The 13744-nt window shown below is 42.0% G+C and overlaps 1 protein-coding gene across 4 annotated transcripts in view; it reads right to left on the minus strand.

The window, feature by feature from the left end:
* The window catches only part of EIF4B (eukaryotic translation initiation factor 4B), a 31490-nt gene that overhangs the window by 3418 nt on the left and 14328 nt on the right, over positions 1-13744 (minus strand). For 2 of the 4 annotated variants that reach the window (XM_081082535.1, XM_081082534.1), the window contains exons 5-12: positions 12426-12480; positions 11683-11817; positions 8324-8467; positions 8050-8223; positions 4658-4886; positions 3684-3781; positions 1057-1270; positions 223-278 (exon numbers count right to left, since the gene is read on the minus strand). In XM_081082535.1, coding sequence (XP_080938661.1) covers positions 223-278; positions 1057-1270; positions 3684-3781; positions 4658-4886; positions 8050-8223; positions 8324-8467; positions 11683-11817; positions 12426-12480 — 1105 coding nt within the window. Of the gene's footprint in view, positions 1-222; positions 279-1056; positions 1271-3668; positions 3782-4657; positions 4887-8049; positions 8224-8323; positions 8468-11682; positions 11818-12425; positions 12481-13744 lie in introns of all 4 variants that reach the window. The other 2 variants (XM_081082533.1, XM_081082532.1) reach the window with 1 other exon arrangement.

Raw genomic sequence — 13744 nt, forward strand, 5'->3', positions numbered from 1 at the left:
TCCTTCCGATTCCCCCGCCCCCTGTTCTACCAGGAAAGGGCAGGGTTCCATGCTTTCTCTAGAGACCACTCCTGCCCTCTAATGGCAAGAAAAGGCAGACAATCTAAGAACCTTAACACAAAACCTGGTGCAAAATACACTGAAGTTCAGTATTTCATGACTTTATAGGCCTTTGCATGTCGGCCTCTAGCTGAACAAGACCTATTCTCCTTTTGATCTTACCTTTCCTTGCTGGCCCTTCCTCAGACGGTTGAGCTGGAACCACTTTCCCCCCACCGCTACAAGAAAAACGTGTGATCACATCATCAGTTGTCTTAAAGAGAAGAAACCTATCTCTCCCCAAGCTCACAGAGAACCAAAAGTACATGACGCTGTGACACGTGAAAATACAGCAACAACAAAAGCATTATTTGAACACTAAGTGCCATGTCCTTTAGAATCATCACAATCACGCGAGGCTAATATTATTCTCTACTTTACAAATGAGGATCCTAAGACTTATGGCAGTGATCCTCCCATTGCCAACATGTGGCTGCTATGGGTTCTGAGTCTAGTATTTGCAGATTTTCAGGTGCCAAAGGAATGTCAACTAGCTATAAAAACTCTAGAAAATGGAACCATTGGTGCTCAGGAGCCAGCTCCATTATATCACTGAATCCGAACTAATAAAGTAGACAGGGTTAGGTGCTATCTAAGGCCAGCCCCCCTGAGAGCACTTTCTATCACGACATCACAACATTTAAGAGTCTACAGCTGCCCTGGTTGGTCTTGCTCAGTGGTTAGAGCATCAGTCCGTAGACCAAAGGGCACATGCTTTGGTTGCAGGCTCGATCCCTGGGCCACGTCAGGGCCTGCTGTGCAGGAGGCAACCCATGTGTTTCTCCCACATCAATGTTTCTCTCTCTCCCCCCTCCTCCATTCCCTCCTCTCTCCTAAAAAAAAGAAAAGAAAAAGGAAAAGAAAAAATAATCAATAGAAAAAATATATCCTCCAGTGAGGACAGAAAAAAAAAAAAGATTCTACAGCTAACCAACTGCTGTTTCCAAGCTGACTCACCTTGTAGGGGATTGCTGCTCTGTGTCTGAGCTCTGAGATCGAGCAGGAGGGTTAGAACTTCGCTTCACCCAAGCATTCTCCTTTGGTGGAGGGGCTGGCATTACCTTTAGAGGCTGTTCAGGTTTGGGAGGCTTAGAAGTTGGAGAGTGACAGTCTTCCTCCTTATTGAATGTTTCATTTTCTAGAGACTTCTCACTCTCTCTCCTTCGTGCATCTGTGAAGTCAGAGTGGGGGAGGTCAAATTATCAAAAATAGGCTTATTGTACAACCATCTATTAGGATCTCAACAGAGTGGGAAATGTTCTACGTCCATATTTACTGCTATCATTTTTCTTAAATACAGTCTCTAACTTGGCTCCCAAAATATGAGGAAATGTTTCACTGATTCAAGAGAAATTGGAAAAATGACTCTCCAAGGATAGCCCCTGACCTTTCCTAGAAATGAGCAAGCAGTCTTTGTTTTAGGATGATAGCTTTTCTAATCTCCTTGTTAAAATGGTTGTACTTGGAGAATGATGTATGTGTGTGTGTGTGTGTGTGTGTGTGTGTGTGTGTGTGTGTAAAGGGGACCTATGGCCCTAGCTAGTTTGGCTCAGTGGATAAAGGGTCAACCTGTGGACTGAAGGGTCCTGGGTTCGATTCCGGTCAAGGGCACGTGTCTGGGTTGTGGGCTTGATCCCCAGTGTGGGGCATACAGAAGGCAGCTGATCAGTGATTCTCTCTCATCATTGATGTTTCTATCTCTCCGCCCCTCCCTTCCTGAAATCAATTAAAAAAAAATAATCTCACTCATATGTGGGATATAATGATCAACATAAATGATGAACAAAAATGGATCCAGAGACAAGGTGGCACTGAACAGACCGTCCAACCTCAGGGAAAAGGCGAGGGGAGGGGGAGAGATTAGAGGTCAACCAAAGGACTTGTATACATGCATATTAGCATGACCAATGGACACAGACACAGGCGGCGGGGGCTTGCCCTCAGGGGTGGGAGTGTAGGGGGGGGCAGGGGGGTTAATTGGGGAGGGGGGGGAGGAGACATGTAATACCTGAAACAATTAAAAAGGGACCTATGTTAAATCCGCAAACCCCAGAAACCACTGATCAACTTACAGGCTCAACATACACAAATATATAAGTAAACACGATACAACCAGATTTATACATTTATGAAAATCAGAACACACCCATATAATTTATTTTTTAAATACATTTTTATTGATTTCAAAGAGGAAGGGAGAGGAAGAGAGAGATAGAATACATTAACGACGAGAATCACTGATTGGCTTCCCCTACTAGGGATCGAGCTCGCAACTGGGCATGTGACCTGAATGGGAATCCCCTGGTTCATAGGTCAATGCTCAACCACTAAGCCACGCTGGCCGGGCTTATGAATTTTTTTTTTTAAATATACTTTATTGATACAGAGAGGAAGGGAGAGGGATAGAGAGTTAGAAACATCAATGAGTGAGAAACATCGATCAGCTGCCTCCTGCACACACCCCACTGGGGATGTGCCCACAACCAAGGTACATGCCCTTGACCTGAATCGACCCTGGGACTCTTCAGTCCGCAGTCCCAGTCCGATGCTCTGTTCACTGAGCCAAACCAGTCAGGGCAGTGAATTTTTTTTTAAAGCACCAAATGTCTCCTCAAAACTAGGAGCTTATTTTGTCAGATTCTTTTTACACTTTAAGCGCAAGCTCTTCAGAAGTAGGGATATAAATCAACCCAACTATCATACTCCTGGGTACAAAGAGGCATTATATCCTGTTACTAAGAGTCTACTCCAGCATGAATAATTTCCACGAAACTTCTACAGCATGCGGACAACTATTTCCAAATTACCCCAGCCTTGAGCCATGTTTTAAAATGCTCAAGTACAAATCAATTTAGAGGTGGGAGAAGAAGCCTTAAAACAAAAACAAAAACAAAAACAAAAACAAACAACCCCCCCCCCCCCAAACACTGGCTCACACTAAGGCAGTGGTTCTCAACCTGTGGGTCGCGACCCCTTTGGGGGTCGAACGACCCTTTCACAGGGGTCGCCTAAGACCAATGGAAAACACATATATAATTACATATTGTTTTTGTGATTAATCACTATGCCTTAATTATATTCAATCTGTAACAATGAAATTGGGGGTTACCACAACATGAGGAACTGTATTAAAGGGTCGCCACATTAGGAAGGTTGAGAACCACTGCACTAAGGGAAGGGAGGTGTTATAATTGAACCATTCCGTTTCCAAAGCACTAAACATGCTTATGACCAAGCAGTAAATTCAAGGGAGGAAGAAAGAATCAAGAGCAGAATATCATCACTTGAAACACTGATTGCTCTGAATAAACAAAACTCAGATGTCAATACATAAAATGAAGGGACAAGTGTAATAGTTAAGTGTACTCTTTAGTGGAAAATTATTAAACAGATCATCTAAGTCTCCCCCCGGTGCCCATTTCTCAGATTTCTCAGAGCAGGAGATGTAAAACTAATACCAATCTGAACTAATCCAAATAGAGAGTCCAGGATTGAAATTAACACCCCAAAGTCTCTGCATAATTTGGTTATGAACAGGTTATGGAAAATGGCAATAATATGATACCCACCCTGGTCTGACTTACTTCTGCCAGACGTGGCTGAGGTCCCAGTCTGTGATGACTCACTTCCTGTCCTTGACCGTTCCCGTTCCTGAGTTTCTTCACTTCGCCAGCTTGGGTGTCTGTATACAAGATTTAACCAAATACATATGTTATTTGTTCAGTGAAGGCCACCTTGAACTCATGCTGACTCCCCAAGAATGACCACTTTTTGCATTGGCTAGGGCAGTGGTTGGCAAACTGCGGCCCCTTGAGTGTGGCTCTTCCACAAAATACCACGTGCGGGCGCGCACATACAGTGTGATTGAAACTTCGTGGCCACACTCAAGGGGCCAAAGAGCCGGATGTGCCGACCACGGGGCTAGGGTTAAGAACATTCTCCTACGTAATCTACAACACTGCCCTCCCTTTCTGAAAATATAATTCTGCAAGTCATTTAAAACTAGGCCTAGCTGTCTAGAACACTGTTATAGGTTTCTAACCTATCAGAGCCAATGCCACCTGTGATGACTCCTTTAGCATCTTAAGTAACCAACATACATACAAGTAAAAAAATGAAAAATAGTAAAACATCTTCTCTACTTTATCCCTAGTAAATTGATGAGGTAAATCCGCCCACTCACCATGGTGGAGTTTTACTTTATATACTAAAGCAGGGCTTGCAAATTTTTCTTAAAGGCCCAGATAAACTTCGCTTATAAACAAAGGCCCAGATCATAATTTGCTGACTTCTGTATTAAAGTACCACCAGTTTATATCTGTTGCAGGTTAAACTTTGTAGGCCTTTTGAAAAGTGTGAAGGATAGGCAACGACTCTTAACTGGGTAAACCGTCCATGTACTGCAGACCACCTGGCAGCCCCAGACCATGTACACTAAATGCCGATAATGACAGCCAATAGCATCCACACAGATTTCCCAAGTACCCTGGGGATGTAATGCCCCCACGAAGAACCACTGGACTCAGGGATGGGAAATTCATATTGGCGATAACCTCACCTCTCTCGAGGCCGCCGTTCTAGTTTTGGCTCATCCAGCTGACGCTGCAATTTCTCCTGTTCCTTCTGGAGCCGCTCCTCTACTTCTCGTTCTCTAGCAGCTGTGTCAACAGGTTTTGCCCCTCCAAAGATGGAGGCTGCTCGACTGGACTGGGAGGTGCTAGCAGAGGAATCATCTTCCTTAGGAGTGCTCCGAGGCTTTAGATTCAGTTTGGGTCTTTGGGGTGGACCTACATCAAATAAAACTCTTAAGTAATAGGTTTTCAAAATTAGAAGCTGATGGCTGGAAGCCAGATTCCCAGACATAGCTTTTACATGGGATTCAGATTAGTGGCCTAGCCAATTCAGCAGAGGAGGTAAGGAGGGAGATTAGAAAATGGGTGGTTTGAATAACCAAGTCCAATCAATCTTTCCATTACCACATCCATGATGTAGTACCAGACTAAGGGAAAGACTAAAAATGGTAAAAATTTACATGATAAAAACAATCCTTTGTCATGATTATTATTACCTGGGAAGAAATTTTCAACCACAATAGACTATTACATGAAAGTATCTTGTTCAAAAATGTGGTCTGGAACAGCGGTCGCCAACCTTTCAGACCTCATGGACCACCGGTTGACAACCGCTGGTCCAAAGGTTTCCTTAAACCAGCGAGCGGTCACCAAACTTGCGGACCTCACCACCCACCAGTGGTCCGTGGAAGACGGATTACTTCAGTAGGTTAAGAGCTTGTAACAATATGCAGGGCAGACTCTATCCAGTCTTATACTCTTGCCCTGTGCATAATATACATTTGACAGTGACTCACAGGGCAGAGCCTGCAACACTGAGCTTCTGAATACGCTCTACGGGAGTCTGACTCAAGTCATCAGCATTTCTCAAGGTTGAGTGTTTCAAGGAAGCCATGTTTCTCAAATTCAGTGTTTATCCTACATATTTCAGACACACAAAGATAAGAAGAAAGCCTATGTGCATTCTCCCTCCCAGGAGCAAGCCCGTGCCTTTCCTTCTCCCTTCTTCTTCTCCCACAGGTGTGCATCTCCAAAGCTCTAAAGGACCCTTGAGGCTTGCAACCAGAAAGCAATGAGCAGTGCAGCTCATCCTGGGCAAACACCCTGATTCTGTCCCCAAGGACCCCTCTTAGTGAGCCAAAGCAGCTCAGCCTAGGCTCACTTCCCCAACCCCCTTTTTAATTTTTTTAAAAAATATTTTTATCGATTTCAGAGAGGAAGGGAGAGAGATAGAAACATCAATGTTGAGAGAGAATCATTGATTGGCTGTCTCCTGCACGGCCCCTACTGGGGATTGATTCCGCAACCCGGGCATGTGCCCTTGACTGGAATCGAACTCAGGGCCTTTAGGTAAACAGGCGGATGCTCTACCCCACTGAGACAAACCAGCTAGGGCTCCCCAGCCCTTTCATATTTCACTGTCCCCAACTTGAATAAATATCCTCTAACATTCAAAAAAGAATATGCTAAGTTCTACAAAACAGACTTATTCATATGAAAGTTGTAAGACTGGGACAGCTTTAAAGTGCTAACACCCGAGTCTTGAGAACTGCACACCTAATAGGGCAGATGTAGAAAGGATGAGAGACAACATTGAGGAGATAAGCTGGAGGCAGAACAGTGAAGGGCCTTTATGTTAGAAATACAGACAAAGAGATATCTTTCAGACCATGGAGAGTAAGAAATTTTTAAATATTTAAATTAATTTTAGAGAGGAAGGGTGATAGAAAGATCGATTTGTTGTTCCACTTATTTATGCATTCACTGGTTGATTTTTGTAGGTGCTCTGACCAGGGATCAAACCCCCAACACTGGCATATCAGGGTGGCACTCTAACTAACTGAGGTACCCAGCCAGAGCCCAAGACTAGGAAGGTTTTCAAAAGAAGGAGAATAACCTAATTAGATACTGTTCTAGAAAGACAATTTGGGCCAGTGTGAAGAATGAAGTGAGGCAGGGAAATCTGTTAGAAACGGGTAAGGCCACCAGGAAAAAAAAAAAAAAAAAAAAAAAAAAAAAAAAAAAAAAAAATCAGGTGAACAGCTATTGGGGGAGGGAAGGTATGGCATGAAAGGAACAGGTCAGGAGCCAAAGAGGACCTGAGGCCCACATCTGAGCCTCCACTTTTCTCACAAGTAAAGTGATGATAACTGCAGACACAAATTCTTATAATCCTATCTAATAAAGAGGGAATATGCTAATTGACCCTCACACCATCACAAAGATGGCAATGCCCACAGCCAATAAGGAGGGAATATGCTAATTGCTGCCCCACCCTCAAAGATGGTGCCACCCGGAGTCCCCAAGTCCCCTCAGTCCCCCAGGGTCAGCCCAAGGCGCAGTAAGCCTCAGATGGCAGCTGCCTGGCTGCCCAGGGCTGCCCGAAGCTCAGGTAACCAGGACCAACAAGGCTTGTGCTGCCAGCAGTGGCAGCAACAGAGGTGTCGCCTCCTGCCGGGCTGAGGGACCCCCTCCTCCAGTGCATGAATTTTCATGCACCGGGCCTCTAGTTAGATAATACTTGTGTGAGAACTCAGCTCATTGGTGAAAACGCTCAATAAATGTCAACTATTATTTATACACTAGAGGCCTGTTGCACGAAGAGATTCGTTCAATAGACCTTCCCTTTCCTTGGCTGCTGGCACCGGTTTGCCTCTAGCACCTGGGACCCAGGCCTTCGCTCTGGCCGGGCCCTGGCTGGAGCTGGCCCCGGGGCTGTCAGGCTACGCTCTGTCACTTGGAGCCTATGTACGAAAATTAACCGCCATCTTTGTTGGGTTAACTTGCATACTCTCCTGATTGGCTGGTTAGCGTAGCAAAGGTATGGTCAATTTACATGTTTGTATATTATTAGGTAAGATTCCTTGAATGAAAAAAGTTAATAGCAATGCTTTTAAGAATTAAAGATTTTGTAGAAAAAACTGAAAATGCTATTTTTGCTTTGTGTTTTTGAGGGAGGAGAAAAGACTGTACTGTGCTGGACTTTCAATATGGCTCTGATGACTTCTGTCACCCCACTGTGTTTTGATAGTTGTCTAGGTCTACCTTCCTTAACTGGGGGATCATAGGTGATGATATATATAAAGCACTTGGCACCAAGTCAGGGCTGATAAAAGGTTGTTAAAAGGCTAGGATTGTTTTTTTCCTTTCCAACTTAGATTACTCAATACATTTTAACCCAAATATCTATATACTAAAGGAAGTTACAAGTATTTTGCTTTATTTCCTTTATGTCATCTGTATCCAATGCTCTTTCCATTACACTCTGCTGCATCCTTCACAATATATAAATTCTTAAGGGGTTTGAACATAACTGAGAATTTTCCCATCAGTTTGTGCAGTGGTCTGCCCCATTAAGCAAGCAAAAGAAAATGATTACCTCTATCATCACGCCTATAATCATCCCGAGAGTAATCATCTCTGGAACTCCATGACCGGTCATCACGTCTCTCATATCTGTCCTCATAGCGGTCCCCGCCTCCTCTGTAGTCATCATCCCTTCGGTACCCACTACCAAATGCTCTTCTGCCACTGCCTACCCTGGAATCATAGCCTGTAAGTAAATATACCCCAAATTGTAATCATCACACTGGATGGAAGGAGTTCTTAAAAAAAAAAAAAAGCAATTTAACTTAATGGTGTTGTACAATGACCTCTATCATAGTCTCTGCTGCCTCTGTCATCATAGCGATCCCGGCCACCATATCGATCCATATCCCGGCGCGGGCCGTCACGATAACTGTCCCGATACCCATCACGGTATCGGTCTGAGTCATAACGATCTCGATCTCGATACTCTGGAGAAAAGAGAGACAAGTAACATTTTTTTTGGACACTAAAGAAACAAGAGAGCCAATTAGGCCAATGTGGTTTGAGTTCATATTCACTGCTGTATCCATTTTTATAAAAATATGTCACACTATATAGAAGAATTTGTATTGAATTGAAGTATTATTGAATTAAAAAATATTTCTCTAGTAATCCAATACACATTGCTGGGCTAACAATTTAGGAGGAAGTTAGGGGAGAGAAAAAATATATGTTCCATAATGAATTTCCAGGATTAAAGATTTAGGTACTAAAACATCTATAATAAAAGCCTAAGCGACTGTTACAGCGAAATGACCGGTCGCTATGATGTTCACCAACCACCAGGGGGCAGACACTCAATGCAGGAGCAGTCCCCCGTTGGTCAGTGCGCTCCCACAGGGGGAGTGTTGCTCAGCCAGAAGCTGGCTCATGGTTGGTGAGTGCAGCTGTCACAGTGGGAGCCTCTTCTGACTCCATGGCAGTAGGCACAGTGGGTCGAGATGAGTGTGAGCAGTGTGGTGCCCAGCCCCGATGTGGTCTCCTCCCTGGCTACCTGCTGCTTGGCGCACTGCTACATCTCCCGAGGGATCCTAGACTGCGAGAGGGATGTCCGATTGCCAGCAAAGGCCCTGTCCCTTCCCCCATCCAGCAGGCCCTGTCAGGCGTGGCCCCTATTAGGCCTGGCCCCTATAGGCCCTAATCGCCGGCCAGGCCTAGGGACCCCACCCTTGAACGAATTTTGTGCACCGGACCTGTAGTGTAAGTATAAAACATTATAAGAAAATATAGTTGGAATCTTATAACCTTGATGCCAAAGATCCAATCAGACATCACTTAAGTTTAGCATGAAAATACATGATTAATCTTGTGTTGACAAAGTTTAGAGGAGAAAGTCAATTCCTACACTGTTGATAATTTTAAAATAGTACAACCACTGTCAAAGTTGTTTCAGAACTATGTATTAAACTATGTATACCCTCTGGGCCAACAATTCAATTTCTAGGAATTTCTCCTGAGCTAATAACTGGACACATGTACAAAAGGAGGTTCACTGTAATGTTTTCTTATAGATTAAACTTTATTTTACACACACATACGTTAATGCCAGAAATTTTTATAAAAACATGTAGCTCAGGTGGCAACTGTGAGTAGTATCACTCATTTATAAAAGGGGGGTAGTGGCTATTTAACTTCAGCCAACTTGCTAGATCTTCCAATTTTCTGAGAAAAGCTGGGAACCCACATTTTTATATGAAAAATCTCATCTTCTAAACTTGAACTAACACTTTGAGTTTAATCATTGATGCGTATAGACCAAAAAGGAATAGTAATTTTATTACTGCATTCTTTTAAATAATTATTGCATTTTGCAAAGGCCATCATTTTGTCTATGTGAACAAACATTCTGTGATTGTTTCAATTTATAAATTGAAGGACATGCTGATGTTAGTCAAGTAATTATATACAGCAGAGCATGTGAAATAGAATTCAAAAAACAAACATACAAAAAATCTGCTGTGTTTATTTTGAAATACATTTTTAATTTCTGAAGAGATAGTGAACTCTATACTCAATTTTGCTTAGATAATATTAAAACAATTATAAGCTTGTATTCACTAAGAAAACAGGGACCAACAGTGAAGAAAAGCAGCACACCGGTACACTGTTACTGAGACAGCCAGGAAATACACAGGTTTTGAGATTTAATATAGATGTAGCTTAAGAACTCCCTCTGCCCTCTATCCACAATCATGAGGGTGGTTACATCACCATGCAGAAAATGTTATAAATTATGTATTAACACTATATATTGTTTTCAAATTTCTACATTCTCTGCCCCCGAAAGGTTTTGAAATTTATCCCCATTTTGTTACATGGATATTATGATATAAAACAGTCCATTATAGGAGCAAACTACTACTTAGTAACTTCTTTACTGAAGAGTAAATTCCATTTAAAAAATACAAACATTGTTGAGTATTTCTGTATTTTAATAAAGTTGCATAACTTTATCGATAAACATTTTACAAAGCTCCTGTTGGACTCGGGTGATATGTGTGAAGCTGTGACCCATCCCAATCCCTACCCCATGACGTTCCTTATTCCCCTTCTTTAAATTACCTTTTATTTGCAGAGCAGAGGCCCAGTGCACGAGGGGGAGAGGGTGTCCCCTCAGACCAGCCTGCGTCCTCTTGCAACCCGGGTCCCTCGCTCCTTACCGCTTGGCTCACTGCTCCTTAGCACTGCTGCGGAGGCGGGAGAGGCTCCCATAAGCCCAGCTTCTGGCTGAGCGGCACTCCCCCTGTGGAAGCGTCTGCCCCCGGTGGTCAGTGCGCATCATAGCAACTGGTTGTTCTGCTGTAACTTCACTTAGGCTTTTATTATATAGACTAGTGGCCCGGTGCATGAAATTTGTGCGGGGGGGGGGGGGGGGGGGTGTTGTGTGTGTACCTCAGCGCAGCCTGTACCCTTTCCAATCTGGGACATCCCTCTCACAATCTGGGACCGCTGGCTCCTAACTGCTCACCTGCCTGCCTGCCTGCCTGCTGGCCTGCTCGCCCCCAACTGCCCCCCCCCCCAACCCGCCAGCCTGATCACCCCCAACTGTCCTTCCCTCCTGGCCTGATCGCCCCTAACTGCCTCTGCCTCGGCCCAGCCATCATGGCTTTGTCCACAAGGTCTCTGGGTCTAATTAGCATATTACTGTTTTATTAGTATAGATTGTTTCTCTTCCCTAGTATAAACAATGTCCAATGAAGATGGGATTTTTGTCTGTTGTTCACTGCTTTAGCCTGAACTTAGAACAATATCTGGCATATGGCAAAGTATTTTTGAAGTGAATGAATTTTGTTATTTTAAAAGGTATTTTTATAAACTTACATTTTGACTGCTTCTAGTGATGCAAGGAATTTTTGTATAGCAAATTCTCCAATAATGTAGAACTTAACTCTTGTTTCTATCAATTAGCCTAAGGTAAAACTGGTTTCATTATATGCTGTTTCACTTAAAAGTTGCAGAACCTATCAATTATATCAAGTGAGGAATTACTAAATACCACTCTAAACCCATCAATCTTGCTGGAGTCATGTTAATTCAAGTACTTTACTTTGTAGAATCTGTTGTGTTTCTTTATAAACAACAGTCTCTAAAAAAAAGAGAGAAAGTAACACAGAAAAAATGAACTTGATAAAAATGAACTTACTGTCTCCAAAACTATCATCACCTCTTCTAGGTGGGTAGTCATCAAAGCTGTCTGTGGCAGGACGGGCTCTCCAGTCTGTATCTGTTTTGTCAGAATCCCGATTTCTATCTCGGCCAAAAGAACGATCGTCCCTGTCTATAGATATATAAAATAAAATAACAAACGAGTCCACAAAAACATTTGCTCAATATTAATTGCATGCGTAGAAAACTCCCTTCAATTTACGTTATTTCTTGCTCATACCACAGCACAGTCACGAAGTTATCACAAGTGCACTCTCCAATTCAACTGAGTGATATATTTCCTCACATTTATTCCTACTGGCTTAATGCGTATCTCTCAACTTCTGTATTAGGAGGAGCCCTGATATATACATAAATTAAGCCCCTCTTGTGTCCAATGTGCTGTTGGGTAACTAATCTATTTATTATACATTTAACACCTATGTCAATCAGGGCTTCTCAATCTCAGCACTACTAACATTCTGAGCTGGACAATTCTTTCTTGTGGGGGGCTGTCCTATGCATTATTGGATTAGTCCCTGGATTCTATTATATGTCAGTAGTACTCCCCAGTTGTGACAACCCAAAATGTCTCCAAACATCAACAAATGTTCCCTAAGGGCAAAATCATCCTTAGTTAAGTACTAATCTAGATTAAAGTAGGGCTACCACTATCTATTTCTATTAAAATCTTCTGGGAAAGGACAATGACAAAACAGGAGAACTTGTCAGCTTCCTTACCTTTATCCTGGGCTTGATCAGCAACGTCCACTCGAATTCTCCTGTTACCTAGAGACTGAGAGCATAGGACCATATTAACCAACCTTTTGCCCCATTATGCACAAATCCTATGAGTGACCTTGAACATCTGGGCATAGCAGAAGCACTGGGGGAAGGAAGATAAAGGAAAAACATTGTAATCTACCCAACATTCCAATTTGTTGGCTAAAGAATCCTTTAAAAAGACTTGAAAACTTAGTTAAGTTGGGCTTAAATGATGTCAGGTCAATTAACTTATTTTTATAAAGATAAATTTCACAGAATAGAGTTAATTTAACTTTTTCAACTATCAAAGGCAATTTAATACCAAGTATAGTAAGTTAAAAATAATCCCCAGACATCTAAACAAAAGACACATTTGGGTCCAGAGTAATTATTCATTCAAACATTTACAGAGCACTTACTATGTATCACAAAATTGCTTAAAGCATGGTCTCTGTATAACCTTAAATTCTTCCACTTAATATTACCTTTGGGTAAATCAGTTCCTCCAGGATACCCTCTGATTTCCCTTGCCCACATCATTATTTATATACTTTGAACCCAATTAATTCTACTGCTGATTTTTCCTCATTTCGCAGTAGAATCTACAGTTGAAGAAGGATAACAGTGAATTTTAGTTAAAAAACACCCAGAATTATATTAAATACCACTGTAATAAAATCTCTAAATACACAGCAGTTCCTTAGTTTGGACCATGACAACATTTTAACAGTTAATCCAGCAAACTTCAGATAATTACTACATGCTATTCTTTTTTTAAAAAAATTATCTTTATTATTCTTTAGATGTTATTACAGATGTCCTCCCTTTCCCCCATTGACCCCCTCCACCCAGCACCTGTCCTCTCATGCTATTCTCTTAAAATCCAGACTGAGAAGTTAAAAATTAGTAATATTAATAAGATCTAAAAAAGGATCTGAGAAGAATTATTTTGGAATAACTTCAGCTTTTCATATATTTAACTATATAAGTGAATTTTTATTTCTAACTAGCATTTACTTCAGATTATCAAAGTGGTACTCAATTATGAGGTAGGAAAATATTTTAAGAGGTGCTGGTTTTAATCATGTCAAATGGCAGATCTGGACCATAGAATTATGGCACAAATGGCACTGGAAACTGCCTTCTCAACAAATAATGAGGGATATCTGGAATTAAGAGAAAGAAAAGAAAAAGAAAAGTCTTTTTTCTTCCCAGATATAATTAGATTTCTAAAGTCACTAGAAAAAGAGAAGTTTCAAGATTACAGACTTCCATCACTAAAAGGTAAATAAATG

This window comes from Myotis nattereri (genome assembly GCF_964212035.1).
Source record: "Myotis nattereri genome assembly, chromosome: 2".
Classification (NCBI taxonomy): Eukaryota; Metazoa; Chordata; class Mammalia; order Chiroptera; family Vespertilionidae; genus Myotis; species Myotis nattereri.